Source organism: Taudactylus pleione, unplaced genomic scaffold, assembly GCF_031769625.1.
Source record: "Taudactylus pleione unplaced genomic scaffold, aTauple2 ptg000274l, whole genome shotgun sequence".
Lineage (NCBI taxonomy): Eukaryota > Metazoa > Chordata > Amphibia > Anura > Myobatrachidae > Taudactylus > Taudactylus pleione.
The window spans coordinates 1,715,099-1,733,205 of record NW_028284676.1 but is presented as its reverse complement, the minus strand read 5'-3'; the positions used below and the strand labels follow the sequence as shown (position 1 = coordinate 1,733,205).

At 45.8% G+C, this 18,107-nt stretch overlaps 1 protein-coding gene across 1 annotated transcript in view; it reads right to left on the bottom strand.

Moving 5' to 3' along the window:
• The window catches only part of MSH5 (mutS homolog 5), a 94,400-nt gene that overhangs the window by 66,628 nt on the left and 9,665 nt on the right, over positions 1-18,107 (bottom strand). Inside the window, exons 5-8 of the mRNA XM_088481550.1 lie at positions 10,997-11,118; positions 9,244-9,353; positions 8,002-8,037; positions 5,869-5,951 (exon numbers count right to left, since the gene is read on the bottom strand). Coding sequence (XP_088337676.1) covers positions 5,869-5,951; positions 8,002-8,037; positions 9,244-9,353; positions 10,997-11,118 — 351 coding nt within the window. The remainder of the gene's footprint in view (positions 1-5,868; positions 5,952-8,001; positions 8,038-9,243; positions 9,354-10,996; positions 11,119-18,107) is intronic.

Sequence of the window (18,107 nt, the reverse complement as noted above, 5' to 3'; positions counted from 1 at the left end):
CGGTAAAAGTACCACCTTCTTCTGAAGACAGAGACATCAGATCTGAATGTTTAAAGAACTAAGGGCCTGATTCAGCAAGGATCGCAATTGCAAACATGCACGTAGGCAGCTTTACAATTGCGATCCTTGCAATAATGCCCCACCCCCTGCTGCATTTGCGATCTCAACACTGCGACGGAGGTCGCAGACAGGGATCACCATCGTGACCATCGGTGGTGGATGGTTGCGATGGTGGACGGCGCCGGGCCTTCGGCCAGCTGAGTAGACCTCAGTTTACTCAGGCAGGCCGGCTTGCGAGCTCAGGACACTGCGTTGATCAACGCCGATCCTGGGCTAGCCACTCAAGGAAAACGGGGCGTGAACGCCCCCGTTCCCGAGAACAGCGGCTGCCCCCGCACCGCCCCTTAAATGCCTCTGCCTGTCAATCAGGCAGAGGCATTCAAGGGCTTGCGTGCATCTACGCAGGATCCATTTTGCACTTTTGCAGAATGGTTCCTGCGCACACGCAGATAATTGTGAATCTGCAATAAACAGTGAACTTGCGTTCTCTGCTGAATGAGGCCCTAAGTCTCAAACCACTTTCAAACCCAGCTCAAGAACAGATGAGAACGGGGCTAGCTGAAAATAAGAGGTAGAGACTTGTCACTGTTAAAAGCAGTTAATGATAAAACGGTCCATAAGTTAACAGGTCCTGCCTTAGAGGTTGATGTCCTATCCGGCCTGCTACCATTTAAAAAAAAAAAAGTGTACCGTGAGTCTTGATCTGTCTGGTGCCATGAAAAGCACAACACCTTTTTAGATTCTTGACCCTTGTCGAGATGAGCAAATTACGCATTTCTGGAGACAGTGATCAACTGGCGGTTAAAGCAATGGTGTACTTGTTCCATTTCGATCAGTCAGGTACAAAATAATAGCTACCCCCCACCCCCCAGACCTCAGAAGAGGAGCCAAAACTGCAATTTCTCACCAGTCTGAAAGTTAAAAGTTGGAAATGATAATGATGAGCACAAACTGTGAATGTGAGAAGAAATTGGTGACTTCCCCAAATTGGAGCATTAAACAATGCCTCCTTGATTTCCATGAAGACCGTGAACTTGTTCCACTCCATGCTGTTTACAAAAGACCTCAGGTACTCCATCTTGAACCTGTCCACTTGCAGCTGGGTGTTTAAGATTTTGAGGTTCAAAAAAGAATCCATCTGACTTCTGGAGCAAGAAGAGAAATGGTTTGGCTAATAATTTTATCCAGTTTTGGACTGAACACTGCATTACACAAAAAAGTTAGGGAATTGAGAGTCTACCAGGCCTTAAGCCATAGCATTACAGCACACCAAGACAACTGACATATACTAGCCCCATTAATACCACATCCAGAGAGGCTTTCTAAAATATTCAGACACCTCACTTGTATGTGTAACCAGAGTCAGCAATTCAAACTTTGGTTTCCTTTACTGTAAGACCACAAAAGTTTATTCAACCACTTCTCCATCACCTTGTTAACCAAAGCGGAGATTAAGATGAGGCTCCATCCACAACATATATAGACATAAGGATGGCCTCAAATTTACTATCTGAGTTATCCTTAAGAGTGCTGCATTCAGGATCAGAATTGTAGTGATCTTTGACATGCATGCTATAGTGGCATCCTCCTTGGGTGAGGATACATTCTTTTCGGTAAGCTCAGAAGGAAGAGGATAAAGGTTCTGCGGGATAAACCTAGAGTTTTCTATAAGGTTTGCTCTGAGCTTAACAAAGTAAAACTTCCATGTGGGAAGTAGAAGAAAATTAGATAAACTGTTTTTCTTTAATTTAAACAGTGTAATGTCAGGAGCATCCAGCCCCTCACTGCACTTATCCTCAAATTCAATACCCTCAGCCACTTTGCCTTCCCTTTTAAGAGGGACCCTTTAAGTCTGATCCCTCCTAAGACTGGACCATAGTAGCACTTTGGTGTTTATAATGTCCAGCTGTAGACATTATGCTAAAATGTTCTCTAAAAAAGAAACAGGCTCTACACCATTTTTACCAGGCTTTCTGCCCAAGCCGGCTCCTCCAGTGGTGTTGCTACATGGTCTGAAGACCCTTGGCCAAGCATCCTCAGATGAAAAGAGTCACTGAGATTTTAGAGGAGAGAGCATGCTCCCCCATGAGGACATTGTGTGAGCTTTGAAAATTATGCAAAAGACTGGGCCTGAAGATTTATCGCAGACTGGTTCTGTCTGATCAGGTGTGCGCTTCCAGCAACCATCAGCCTTAAATGCTACACATAAGGTGCCCACACCTTTCTATTATACAAATTACAATTACATCTTGTGTTAAATACATAACTGACACCACCCCATCAGAATGAGAACCACTCACTTTATCTGAGATGACAGATAAGCATGAAGTACTGTTGAGGGACTATTGTAATGCCCAATCAAAGAAAAAAAATAGAGTTATCATACATGACAGGAAATGACTCCTATAAAAGTCTGTGTATTAGTCAGCATAGAAGAAACAAATGCCCGGAGGTCTAAATGTTTGCCTTTTTTGATGGGTTTCCCCTATTGAATAGGAAGTGTTCAGTGCTGCCAATTCTGAAATGTAAAATAAGCAACCAATAAGTAAAGAACAAGCCCAAAACAATCATAAAAAGCCCAATAAAAAAGCCCAATTTATGGGGGTGTCTCTTTGTCCTCACTCTCTACCTGCCTAACTTCCTTTATTCCCCCCTTCACTAAGCTAAATATATGTGTGCAGTGCATTATTATCTGCCTATATTGCTTTTCTCTCTCTACACCAGCCTCCATATTTTTACCTCCTCCCTCTTTTCATACCTCATTCCCTTGCCAGTCTTCAGCTGGGTACACACTTGCCGATGTGTGTACCCAGCAAAGCGATGCCCGACTACACAATATATATCGGGCGGTCGATACAAACTGCACGATGCAGTGACCAAATGCCCGATATGTCGGGCACCGGCTCCATCCACTATGCCAGCGTCGGCAGCTGGGTTGATCCATCGGCCCTATATGCAGGCCGACGGAATGACCCTGATGGAGGACCCATGGGAGTGCGCAGGGTCGTGCATAGTGGGTACACACTGGCCGATGTGGACGACATGTCGGTCCGATCAGCAGGATCGGGTGACATATCATCTAGTGTGTACACACCTTTCCTTTACCTGACTCCCCATTTTTCTCACCGCTCTTTATTACCTCCTTCATTCCAGTCACATGTCTAATTCTTTTATCCCCTCACTATAACAGCCTCAGTCATTTTAATTCGCCTCCATGTACCTGCCTCATTTCCACCATCTATTTTACCTCTCCCTCTTGCAAGCCCCCTCCAACTTCACAAAGAAAATAGATCTCAGACTGCAGACCCCAAAGCACCGCTCTAATAAGAAAAGTGAAGTGTTAAGAGCAGCCGCTGGCCGCATATAAAGCATAAAAATAAAAAGTGAAATACATATATATAAAGGAAACAGACAGTGAAGTGTTAAAATGTGTTAAAGGAAAATGTGTTATACTGCAGTGCCCTGAAGCAGATCAGCAAAGCAATCTAGGGGGACCCACACCCCAAAAATGAACCAAAGCTGCACTACACAGTCTAAATATTAGCAGGACTTACCTATTATTGTGCCTCTGACTGGTGTGCATATTACATTGCAAGCCAGCGGCTGCTCTTAACACTTCACTTTTCTTATTAGAGCGGTGCTTTGGGGTGGATTGGCTGGGCTAGTTTGGGGGTGTCCTGCGCTCTGGATTTGAGCCTTAGTATGTTAGGGACCTGCCCGACAAGAGGTTACCCGGATATGGTGGGCAGGCCCATAAGCTTGGCCAAGATTATGCCAAATACCTCTATTGTATTTACTGCAAAATTAATTTATTTATATATAATCAGTTAATTTGGAGTTGTGCACCTGTATTTCTTCTTTGTGTATATATCAATGGTCTCCACAGGTAGCATCTCCAATTATATATATATGTCCAGAATGTGCAGTCTGAGATCTATTTTCTTTGTAAACTAATTAGTGCATTGATTTGCACACCTGGGAAGCCTGAGCCATTTCCCACTCAGACTAGCACTTCTACTACATTGGTTACAGCATGGAGTCTGGCAATGTAATATGCACACCAGTCAGAGGCACAATAATAGGTAAGTCCTGCTAATATTTAGACTGTGTAGTGCAGCTTTGGTTCATTTTTGGGGTGTGGGTCCCCCTAGATTGCTTTGCTGATCTGCTTCAGGGCACTGCAGTATAACACATTTTCCTTTAACACATTTTAACACTTCACTGTCTGTTTCCTTTATATATATGTATTTCACTTTTTATTTTTATGCTTTATATGCGGCCAGCGGCTGCTCTTAACACTTCACTTTTCTTATTAGAGCGGTGCTTTGGGGTGGATTGGCTGGGCTAGTTTGGGGGTGTCCTGCGCTCTGGATTTGAGCCTTAGTATGTTAGGGACCTGCCCGACAAGAGGTTACCCGGATATGGTGGGCAGGCCCATAAGCTTGGCCAAGATTATGCCAAATACCTCTATTGTATTTACTGCAAAATGTATTTATTTATATATAATCAGTTAATTTGGAGTTGTGCACCTGTACCCCTCTAACTTCACTCTGGCTGCTGCCCTCTATTCCCCAGACACAACCCCCCCCCCCTTCCTCCCTCCCTCCCTCAGTCACTGCTGGTGTAAAAAAACACACACACACTTACCTCCAGGGGCGCCTCGGCAATGCTCACAAAAAAACAAGCCCATAAACAAGCTACCTTAAAAAAAAGAAGCCCAAAAACAAGCAACAAGCTACCTTTAAAAAAAACAAGCAACTCAGGAAAAATAGAAGCCCAATTCCGCTTGTTATAAGCGGACTTGGCAACTATGGAAGTGTTGACTGTTTTTTGCTGATTAGCAACTCCCCCTAGTGCCCAGCACAGTCATAGCAACAATCAAGGAGGAAGTCCCACTAATGTCCTGCAGCCACCACCCAACCTGTCTTCCAAGCACCATTCTCCTTCTGTGCAGGCACCAGGGCCGTAGCTAGGATAGTGCAGCCGGAGCCATCGCACAGGCCACCACAGGTCAGGGGGCACTGTTTGGGCCTGTTAAATTTCTGTTTATTATCATTCTTGCTTGTAGCTTCCTCTTATTTCATCCCCAGCATCTCCTGGCTTCTCCCATCTCTTCCCTGGTCCTTCCCCATTCTCCATTTTTTGGGTGCATTATGTCCCTTTGAAAAACGAGGGGGGTGCCAATGCTCTTTCTGGCACAGGGCACCAAAAAGTCTAATTACGGCTCTGGCAGGCCCCAGTTGGCGGGGGCTGACCGTGAGTTCGATCTTCTATCTTTCAGTGCGTCACTGCCTGAGGTTACCAGTTTCCCGGAAGCCAATCACTCGTGCAGGAGGAGGATGCACAGTAAGACGTATCTCCTCAGCCCACTCCTGAAATCCTGCAGTTTCGGAAGCAGCGTGGATGCCGCTGACAGCCATGATAATTAAAGATTCCAATAACGGTTTAAAGAAATACAGATGGAATAAGGAATATAACCAACATTGCCAAATGCAACAAAGCACAAACCTCATAGAACAAAGTTCCTGCGGGCACTTAAAGTTCCCTGCAGGGTGGGGGCAGGAAAAGACAAGTAGTTTCATACTCTTGGATGAGGCACTATATCCCCGAGGTTCAGTGCCCGACAAAGAAGGATTGAGAAATTATGAAAAGACAAGATAGAACACACAGAGGTACAGTATATACCGAAAGGGTTTCTCAAAGATATACAGTATGACTCTTTACAGAGGAGATAAAGTAATAGACAGAGAATAAGATAGAGAAAGAGTGAGAGGATGTGCACATGGGAAATTTGGGTCATAATATTACCAAATAGGCTTAGTCCCTCTTTAACACTGGAGCACATTTTATACACAGATGGGTGCGCTTCACTTTTGAATATCTGCAAAACACTGAGAGAAGAATAAAGACAAATCATGTAGTTAAATTAATAATGGTTAATTACATGCATTGTTTGGTATTAGTTATACCAAACAATTGTATTTACATACCTCCCAATATAATCCAGTCTTTTGAGGGACAGCCCTGGTTTTTCAGATAAATAAAAGACTATGGGGCCTATTCATCAACACTAAAATAACGTTTTTGAGGACATTTTCCTTAAATAACGTTATTTTGGTATTCATGTAGCCACTTAGCACAGGAGATATCACAGATATCTCCTTGCTAAGTTCCCCTGCGTTAATTTCCACACTCCCCATACATTAGTACATTAGTATGGGGATGTGGAAATTATAGTATTCATCAAATTCCGAAAATTATGAATTTTCGGAATTTGATGCAGTTACTATTCGCCACTGTGAGGTGGCGAATAGCAGAATCGACTTACCTGTATCAGTGTGTGCAGGTCCCCCGATGAGTCCCTCCGGCGCTCTGCTCCGTCCTCAGGCTCCGGAGGCTGGTCGGACATGTGTGCTGCCCAGCAGAGCACAAGAAAGTTTAGAAAAAAAAAAAAAGTTTTTTTTTTCTTTCTAATCTGTCATGTGGTCTGCAGGGAAACCACATGACAGACCAGCAGGACGGAGCCGGAGGCTGCTGCGCGGACAGGTAAGTCGGGGGGGGGGGGGGGAGGTGAGCGGAGGGGGGAGGGGGGGGGGTACCACAAACTTAACGCATCTGTAGGCAGTGCTGCGCATGCGCTAGTTTTACAGATGTAACAGCGCATGCGCAGCACTGTTTCCACATGCGATAAGGTAGTGTAGAGAGGGAAAAGTATCTATTTCCCGAAAAGCTGTCATCGCAAAAATGACAGCTTTTCGGAATAGATACTTATGGAGAGGTGGAATGATTAATTCCACCTATAATTAGGTAGAACTCCATGAGAGTTCTAAAGCTAATTATCTCCAGAGAATTTTTAGGTTTAATGAATAGGCCCCTGAGGGACACATTTATCAATGCTCTTTTGCTGGATATCCATTTTCAAGGGATACAAGCAAATACTAAGCTTCCCCAATATTGAAGAACTGGAGACTGAAGAAGATTTCGGAGACATAAGGCCCTCTGTTTTCATTTGGCAAATGTATGGGGGCTGCTGAACAGGAAAATGTACCCGGTTCTGAAATGCAGCGCATTCTGGAGCTTGGCCCCAGCAGTTAACGCCATCTTCAGGTGTGGTAGTCATTGCAGACTATGAGCTACATAACACACAATTTTTGGGAGAGAGATCTAAAAGATCTCTTCCTGGTACTGTCCGCACATGTATGTCAGCGCATGCGTAGTAAAGCAGTGGGGGGTCAGAACCAGGAAGTAACGTGATCGCAAATACAATCACTTTACCTCTTAAGTGATTGCTGGGATGGGCTTTTATCGGAACCATAGCACCGCGACTCCGAGATGATACATTCACTAGATCCATTATTGCGGCAACAAGTAATCTTCATTTTCAGGGGCAGAATTCAGTTACTAATAAATATGGCCGTATGAGTGTGATCATTTTCTCGACAATGTGGGTGTGACTTTGGGGAAGTGTACATGGCTTGCGTGTACCATGGATTGGCTTATTTGCTCCATTTTTTCCCTTTGAAAATATTGTGAGGCATGGAATATACTCCAAAACAGATGTAATGTAATGTCATATTGCCTGACTTTCTGAACATGGTGTATTGAACGGGAAGTAGTTGGGATCACAGAATGCCGGTGCTCAGCATCCCGGGGGCCGGAGTCCCGACAGGGGTGAGAGTGCCGGCACCAGCATCCCCGGTGCCTGCAATCCCAGTGGGTAAGTATGAGGGTTGGGGTTAGGGATAGATTTAGGCTGCGGGATGGGTGGTTAGGGGGGAGGATTAGGGGTTAGTGTAGGAGTACTTACCTTTTGAACTTCGGGATTCTGCCTGTCGGGATCCCGTACCCAACCCATATTGAACACCATACACTGATAAATAATGTGAGCAATTAAATTTTTTTTAAAACCAATTAAAATGTTATTCAAATCAGTTTCCTTACCTGAAAGTATCTCGATCCATATCAACAATGTCAGACCTATTGAGAGAAACAGAACAGAGCTAAATGACTTTCCTCACAGTGAGACAAACACAAATCATGGTCAAGGCTCTGTTCCTTTGAGTCACAGCCATCCTGCCTGGACAAGCCTGACCCATCTAGGGAAAGATCCAGAGCCCTGTCTGGTAGCACAGTATAGAACATTTTAGCAGACATTCAAAAGAAGGCCTACAGTGAGAAATGGAAGAGCAGACTCAATAATCCAAAATTCTCCTCCCTATGAGCAAATATTAAGTGTTAGGGACCAGATTATGCTGTTGCCACGGTGCATTTTCAAATTCCAAGAGCCCTGAAGTTGTAACTGTAACTATGACAGTGCCGTCATGGAGTCGGTATGAATTACCGCCGGACGCAAGTCAGGCGGTTCAAATCCCGACAGCGGCTGGCCGACATGGCTGAAAATCCTGATCGTCCCAAGGTAAGTAATAACTATCCTAGCCTCCCCCCCTAACCCTCCATTGGGGTGCCTAACCCTAACCTTCCCCTCAGTGCCTAACCCTAATCCCCCCTCTAAGTGCCTAAACCTAACCTCCCCTTCCCCGTCGCCTAAATCTGTCCCCTGGGGGGGTGCCTAACCCTAAGTCCCCCCCGGGGGTGCCTAACCCTAACCCTCCCTTCCCCCAGCCTGACCATAACCTCCCGGGGAGGTGCCTAACCCTAAGTCCCCCCCGGAAGCCCTAAACCTAACTCTCCCCCCCTTGCGGCTGTCTGCAGCGGCGCCCGGCATCACTTCGATCGGGATGCCGGGCGCCGGTCTCCCGGCATCGGTAAAATGACAGGTGTCTAGATTTAGACGCCTGTCATTTAACCCTCGCCGGGATAAAGCAGTCGGGAAGCCGGCTGTCGGGATTACGTCCGCAGGCTTCCCGACTGCATACCGCTGTTATGAAGGTCACTGGAATGACAGATGACAGCTGATATATACAGTATACACTCAGTGGCCATTTTATTATGTGAGGAAGGGCGAGTATAAAGTGATGGACCTGCCAGGGAGGCAAAGCCATGCCCCCCAAAATTTCAGCAGCGTAAAATCTACTGAGACGGCCTAGAAGTACTGGCATGGCTATGCCATCATACGCTTGGCCATGGCCTCTCGTACTGGGGCCTGAAATTTGTCATGGTGCCATGAATGTTAATGCAAATATCTAATCAGCCAATCTGCAATGAATGTTACACAGAACATACAAAATGTATTTCTTGAGGTTTAGGATTGGGACTCCCACACTGCTGTCCTCCAACTCAACACCAATCCTCCTCCGGTCAAGGAACTTTAGAAGCCCACCAAGAGCACATACCTGAAAAAGATAACGAAAAATATATGCATGAAAGCCAGAATTTCCTTAAATACAATACAGTAATTTGACGCTTTTCTGCAAAATTTGATATACAATTTGAAGTTAGACAAATACAAGAGTTTTGGATTTTATAAGAACCAGGCCAAAATGGCGGTGCCCAGAGAGGACTGCACTGGTGCCTCTGGGAGACAATAGCAGACAGCAAGCCGAACTCGGTAAGGTCTGGCATATGGCAACGTCCTCTAGAGAACCATGAGAGACCTTATTTGTCTCTGTAGACCGAGGATCTTGTTCATTGGCAAAATTACTCTACAAAGAGCTGTCCCGGAAATACTGTTTATAGGGAAGGAGCAAAAGTTCGACTTCTGGTATTTTAGTAGCCATCCATGTGACTTCAGGGTGTTGGCTGTCGCTTGTAAGTGGGACTGGAGAAGGAACGAGAATTCTGCTCTGATTAGCAAGTCATCCAAATAGGAAACTGATTAGTTCCCTAGCTCTCTGGAGGGTGATTATCATAGGGTTTGAAAGCTGTTTGCTTGTTTGACCAAGCCTGTTTCCCTCTATATTTTACTCCATGTAAGAAGGAATTAAAGGATCGATAACTCTGGCCTCTCAGTCTGGCAATGGTTACTGGGAGAAGAAGGCTACTTATTATTGTGACCTTACTGATGATCATGTCTACCTCATGCCCAAATAGGAGCTAACCTTCAAAAAGAAAGCAACTCAAGTGTCCTTTTAGATGATATGTCTGCTTCCCAGGATCTGAGCCAGGGTGTGCATAGTGCAGCAACCAGCAAGGCCAAAATCTTGGCATTAGTCAAGCCCACATCAAGGGCAACATTACTCGATTATACAGATACCTAGGTAAGCAACTGAGATTCAGGACAGTATTTCTAGGCTACATGCAAAAACACATGTAGTTTTTACCTGTATGATATGGCCAAAGTACAATAAGTATGCGATCATGCAAAATGCATTCAATAAAGTCCACTACAAAACCTAGACATGAGCAATATATCTCAGATCACTAATATCATATAGTACACTTATGAATATAATATAATGAATGGAAGAGAAATCCATCAATGCACCAGCATGAAGCTACTAATTCATAGCCAAACACCATGTGTCAATAATCATTAACTTTAATTGATACAAGAACCAATTAGAGTGTTTAAACAAGCTGAATAGCAAGCATCATTTGCAGTGACACATACAGAAAAGCTATACTCTAACATTTATTACCCCAGCACCCACCGCACACATACATGTTGAGAGGGAATCAGTATGTTATGCCGCCGGCCGCATGGTTTCGACGACTGTCGTTAGTACCTTGCCGGGATTTAACAGTCGGGAAGACGAGAGTCGACTTCCTGACTGCATCCCGTTGAGAGGAGCTACAGTGCTTTCAACACTAGAATGTTTTTTAGGGGGCCGGATTCCTTTTATAATTCTGCCCTGTGCTGCATAGGCAGGCACTTTGTATAAGCCTGAGGAAGCATTGACTGGTTAATTTTGAGTTGCATGATATGTGCGACTCAAAATAAACACATAAATGCTACATTTTGCGGGATGCATTTTAAGTCTGTTTTATGACCAACTATTACCGACCTCATACTCTGTAAAATGTTCTCAATTCTCACCATAAGAGGACAGTCAAAGGGAATAATGGAGGAGAGATGTAGAATCTTCTGTGTCTCAGTGAGGTTAGAAGGCAGGGAAGAGAAGTTTCCTGAGAGGACCCTCTGCTTACAGATGGGCAGCGCTGATTATGACACAGGGAAACATACTATTATAAGAAAATTCATTAGTGCGGCTAAGCTCATGAAACACTATGCACATTAGTGTGACAGCAGGTATACTGTATACAGTCTGTGCGCTGTATAAACTGTAAGCAAACACAAAATAAAATCTGAAACAGTATATTTAGCATTGTAACACTATTATGCACTAATTTATACACTGAGCGGCCCAAATTATGATAAGAGGGTTAGCACTTTGTTGGGTCACCTTTTACTCTTACTATGGCTTGAATTTTTCTAGGCATAGATTCTACGGTATGCAGTCGGGAAGCCGGCGGACCTAATCCCGACAGCCGGCTTCCCGACTGCTTAATACCGGCGAGGGTTAAATGACAGGCGTCTAAATCTAGACGCCTGTAATTTTACAGATGCCGGGAGACAGGCACCCGGCATCCCGATCGAAGTGATGCCGGGCGCGGAGCGCAGACAGCCGCGAGGGGCGGGAAGTGTTAGGTTAGGGGTTCCCGGGAGGTTAGGGTAAGGCTAGGGGAAGGGAGGGTTAGGGTTAGGCACCCCCCCGGGGGACTTAGGTTTAGGCGGCGGGGAAGGGGGGGTTAGGTTTAGGCACTTAGAGGGGGGATTAGGGTTAGGCACTGGGGGGAGAAGGTTAGGGTTAGGCACACCTAAGGGAGGGCTAGGGTTAGGGAAGCCGCTGTCGGGATTCCAACTGCCGGGCATGGGTCCGGCGGTAAATCATACCGATTCTGATTCTACTGTTGGTATGTTTCATGGGAAATATTACCCCAAATGCAATGAACTGCATCTCCATAACGTTGCCTCCACCAGCCTTAAGAGTCATGACAATGCAACAAGGATCCATTGAGTTGCTTCACCCTGTTTGCAGCAGATAGCAACGGCATACGGACAGGCCTCTGCTTCTGTAGCCCATACAATGTAAAGTGCAGCATACTGCTAGTTGAAAGAGCCCATCTCAATTGGTCCCGGATTCAGATTATCCGTAATTTGATGCACTGCTGCCAGTCTGTGTGAATGTACAAGTGCCCACTCTCTTTTTCCACTCCAGCATCAAGTAGCCGTTCACGACCACAGGCCTTGCGCTCAGACCCAGTTATTGTCTGCTGGTCTACTCTGTGAACACTTGACCAGCTGCCGCCCCTGAACAGTTCACCAGTGCAGCCATTGTGCTAATACTCGTACGCTGCTGCGAGCGCCAACAATCATTCCACGTTCAAAGTCTACCAGATCGCATCCTATATCCATTTTTAATGAGTGATACACCTCATTGGTCTCTGCATACCTACACTTTTCCATTCTTATACAGATTCAGACATCCTATGGCAGCATTATCTGAGGAATAGATACTGTACATAAAATAGCCTAGTAGTAACAATAATTTGGCCTCTCCGTCTATGTCATGTGTATCGTTTCTGTTAATGTGGTTCAATGTTTTTTGCAAAAACAATATTTTGGGAGAATCACAACTTTTGCATAACTTTATAGTTCCAGATATTACAATTTAATGAATAATAAAAATCAATATAACCTTCATCATTACTCTCTGATTTTATAACACACTAATAGCATCACAATGGTAACTCCCATGACTTTGTGTTCTCCCATCTCCTAAACATCTATAGCTTCTCTAAATCAGCCTTCCTGTTCTCAGAGCACAATTCCCTTTATTTCCAGCTTTCTGCCTGGCAATCTGCACCTAAAGATACGAGCACACTGTGACACCTACAGTAGATGGCCACAGCACAATCCTTTCCATCACCTCTCTTCAATCACTCCTATATCCCATTTTAGCACTTTTTTGCTCTCTTTTTACAATACCACACTAAACACAGCCCTAGAAGAAGCAGTCCCAACACACACACACACACAGTCGAGTCACATTATTATGCCCACCTCCAACATTTGACGTCGGCAGCGCGTAGCCCATGAAGTACATCACGTGCCGTGCGCTGGCTTGGTGGGTATATAAGGTGTGCGATAGGCCGTCTGCACACATAGCAATCATTGCTGTCATGGGTAAAAGGGGCAGTTTATCCGAGTTGCAAAAAGGGATGATTATTGGCTTTCGGTCGAGGGTGGCAGTATTTTTGAAACAGTGCAGTTTGTGAACTGTTCACGTGCTGCTGTGGTGAAGGTGTATCGTGGCTGGACAAATGGCACCATTGCGAATAACCGATGTGGAAACTGTGGAGCACCACATGCCATTAATGTGAGAGGTGAACGTCGGTTATGAAGGTGTGTGAGGGCCGACCGACACGCTACAGTGGAGCATCTCACAGTCAAAATAAACCTGGGGGGCCACCAGACGTGTGTCTAAAAGGACAGTTCAGCGTACCCTGCTGTGTATTGGGCTCCGAAGCAAACGGATGGTCACTGCACCTATGATAATGAAGGTGCATCGGCGGAAAGGGCTTACAATTTCAGGCATGTATCGGAATTGGACCTCTGCTGATTGGCGAAGGGTTGCCTTCTCCAATGAGTCACATTTTCTGCTTCACAAAACGGATGGACGTTGGAATGTCAGACGAGAAACATCGGAGAACAAACACCCTGCAAACCATTGCTGGAAGAACACAAGCTGGTGGTGGCAGCATTATGGTCTGGGGAAAGTTTTCATGGCATTCTCTGGGCCCACTCATCCATGTGGAAGGCACCCTCAACCGATTTGGTTATGAATCCATACTTGCAGAGCACGTACTGTACACCCATACATGCTGATTGTCTTCCCTGAGGCGGATGGGATCTTCCAGCAAGACAATGCGACATGTCACAAGGCTAGAAATGACCGACAGTGGTTGGACGAGCACGACCAAGACTTCAAGGTACTTCCCTGGCCTTCTAATTCCAAGTACTTGCGCCCAATTGAGTGGGGCCACCTAGATCGTTGTGTTCGCTCTATGCACCCTCCAGCAGCTGTGGGATGCACTGAAGTCAGCATGGCTCCAGATACCTGTGCCAACCTACCAGCACCTTGAGTCTGTCAGGACCTGGGGGGTTTTTGGACCCAGGATGGAATCAGGAGTCGAAGCAGGAACGGTCTTGTTAAACTTAAAGGCAGCTGGTTTAATGGGGGTATTCAAAATTAATGGAATTAAACAAATATATAAATACTGTAACAAAAGTCCATGGGTGAACTGAGGATAAGTGTCTGGCAGAAAATAATAGTCCAATTGCTGTGGAATTGCAAAACAAGTGTCTGATAAAAAACAAATCCAATAGAAGCCGGTGTCTGGTAATGAATGAGTCCAGTTGATGTGAGGCAGGGAAACAGGTGCTTGGTAACGAACTGACAGGGAAGAAAATCCAATAGAGGTATACTGTGGATCAGAGGTCTGTAAACTGCAGTGGGATCTGAGTGCAAGCGGCTGGTGGTCAACCAGTGGAGGGTGAGACGTGGGGTATAGTTGGTACAGGAATCCTGGGAACTGCCTGGAATGCTGACAGGAAGCAAATGAGACACTGCTGAGACTGCAATATACCAAGGATAGGGAGCACAGGTAACTCTCACACAGCAAGGCTGAGAACATGTTGCACTGGCAACTAGAGGGTGTGCTGAACACCCTTAAGTACCAAAGGAAGGTGCAATATAGGCTGCTGAGAGTCACATGCAAGGCTCCAACCTGATTGGCCCATTCAGGTCACATGCCCAAAACTAAGATGGCGGCACCCAGCAATCTGCAGCATGGAGAAGCTGCCAGTCTTACCTATACCAACATGGCCTGTTCCCCCGGGACCTCCTCGCGCACCTTGCGCCAACCTCCAGGAACCAGCACCCCCACCGGTAGGACCGCGCCAGAGCGCACGCACAGGCAGAGACCGCGAACCAGCAGGTAAGGACGCTCTGGTCGTGACAGTACCCCCTCCTCCACGGGTGGCCTCTGGACACTTCCCAGGCTTCTCTGGGTTGGAGGTATGGAACTTGCGGATGAGACTAGGAGCATGGACATCCTCAGCTTTGATGCAACATCGCTCCTCAGGGCCGTAACCCTTCCAGTCCAGCAAATATTGTAAGTGTCCATATCGCATACGAGAGTCTAGGATTTGTTTCACCTCGAACTCCACCCCCTTCTCGGTGAACACTTTAGGAGGTGACAGCATGACTTTAAGGAAATTTGTTAAGAATGAGGGGTTTCAATTGTGAAATATGGAAGGAATTAGAGATCCTGAGGTAGGAAGGAAGCTGCAGTTCGTAAGCCACTGGGTTGATGACCTCGATGATGGAGAACGGGCCAATAAATCGAGGTGCGAATTTCATAGATGGAACTCTGAGGCGTAGGTTGCAAGTAGACAGCCAGACCTGATCCCCTACTTGCATTCTGGGAACAGTTCTGCGCTTTTTGTCTGCACCCCTTTTGTATCGCTGAGAGGTCTTCAGGAGGGTAGCATGAACTTGTGACCATATCTGAGTCAACAGCGGGAACATCATAGACTGGCAGGTCTTTAAATTCAGGAACCCTTGGATGGAGACCATAGACAATATAAAATGGTTACTGACCAGAAGACGAGTGATATGAGGAGTTATGTGCAAACTCAGCCCACGGAAGAGACTCTGACCAATTATCCTGGGAGGACGACATGTAAATTCTCAGAAAAGTCTCTAGGTCTTGATTCACCCTTTCTGTAGATCCATTGCTTTGAGGGTGGTAGGCTGTGGAGAAGTTTAATTTGACTTGTAAGACGAAACAGAGAGCTCTCCAAAACTTTGCCACAAACTGAACCCCACGATCTGACACTATCTCAGTGGGGAATCCGTGCAGGCGGAATATGTGAAGTACAAATAGATGAGCCAACTCAGAAGCGGAAGGTAGTTTTTTAAGTGGAATGTAATGGACCATCTTGGAAAATCGGTCGACTATCACCCAGATGGTGGTATATCCATCGGAAACCGGCAAGTCTGTCATGAAATCCATGGACAGATGTGTCCATGGGCGGGTTGGAATGGGAAGAGGCATCAGGTCTCCAGCAGGAGCTTGTCTAGGAGTCTTGTGTTGGGCACACTGGGTGCAAGAAGCAATGAACTCCGCCACCTCTGTTTTCATAGCGGGCCACCAATAAGAGCGCTGCAGAAATTCCAATGTCTTGTGGTTACCTGTATGGCCTGAGAAGCGAGATGCATGAGCCCAGGACAGTAATTGTTTCCGTAATTCCGGAGCCACGAAGGTTTTGCCAGGGGGAGGTTGCACTTGAATACTGGCAAAGACTCGAGTCGAGGACTGGTGTTTCTCGGAGGACTTCCTTATTGTTGTCAGGGGCGAAGGAGCGTGATAGGGCATCAGCCTTTTGGTTGTGGGATCCTGAACGAAAAGTCAGTGTGAAGCTGAAGCGGGCAAAGAATATGGCCCAGCGAGCCAACCTAGGACTAATACATTGTATATTCTTTAGAAACAGCAGGTTTCTATGGTCTGTATATACTGTGAAAGGATACTTGGCACCTTCGAGGAGATAACGCCACTCTTCTAGGGTTAACTTGACCGCCAGCAATTCCTGTTCACCAATAGCATAATTCTTTTCCGCTGGAGAAAACTTTTTAGAAAAGTAGCCACATGAGTGGATCCTGTTGTCTTCAAATCTCTGTGACAGGACAGCTCCCACTGCCTCCGAAGAGGCATCCACCTCCAGAAGAAAAGGCCTGTTGGTGTCTAGCTGCCTTAACACCGGAGCTGAGATGAACGCCTGTTTTAACAGTTGGAAGGCTGTTTCTGCCTCAGGAGGCCATTTGGAATGACTGGCTCCTTTACGGGTCAAGGCTGTGATAGGAGCCACCAGAGTAGAGAACCCCTTAATGAATCGTCTATAGTAATTAGCAAAGCCGAGAAGTCTTTGGACTGCCTTTAAGGAAGTGGGGCGTGATCAATCCAGGATTGCTTGAACCTTTTTTGGATCCATCTCCAATCCGGAGCCCGAGATGATATACCCCAAGAATGGAATGGAAGGGACTTCAAACATACATTTTTCAAGCTTGCAGTATAGATGGTTCTCCCTCAGCCGTGACAGGACTTCTTTGACGTGGGCTTGATGTTCTTGGAGAGTAGATGATAAAATTAAAATATCGTCCAAATATACCACCACAGAAATGTAAAGCAGATCTCTGAATATATCATTCACAAAGTTTTGGAAAACTGCAGGGGCGTTACAGAGTCCGAATGGCATCACCAGGTATTCGAAGTGCCCATCTCGAGTATTAAAGACAATTTTCCATTCATCACCGGATCGGATCCTGATGAGATTGTATGCCCCGCGTAAATCAAACTTTGAGAAAATAGAGGCACCCTTGACTTGGTCGAACAATTCCGTGATGAGTGGTAGCGAGTATCGATTCTTTATAATGATATCGTTCAACCCTCTATAATCAATACAAGGTCGGAGACCCCCATCCTTGGACACAAAGAAAAATCCGGCACCGGCCGTAGACGTGGATGGACGGATGAATCCCTTACTCAGGTTCTCCTGGATATACTGTGACATGGCTTTGGTTTCAGGTAACGATAGGGGGTAGGTACGACCTCGAGGAGGAGATTTGCCCGGCATCAGATCAATTGGACAGTCCCAGTCTCGGTGTGGAGGTAAGATATTAGCTTTGTTTTCAGAAAACACATCCGAGAAGGATCTATATGCCTTAGGAATTTGCAGGTCTTCTGATGCCTGAATTTTCCTTATAGGTTTAATAATCGGCAGACAAGACCTCTGGCAAGCATCGTCCCAGGACTGTTCTTGCATGGAGTGCCAATCGATTTTGGGATTGTGTTTACACAGCCAGGGATATCCTAATATCACATCATGTGACGCTTTGGGTATAACCAAAAAACTGATGAGCTCAGAATGAAGGGCTCCTATGCGAACTGTTAGGGGTTGGGTCCGTTCAGAAATTGTACCATTGACAATGGGATGGCCATCGACAGCCGACAGAGTAATAGCATGGTTGAGGGGAATATGAGGCACTAGAAGCTTTCTAGCTAGTTTGAGAGTAATAAAGTTC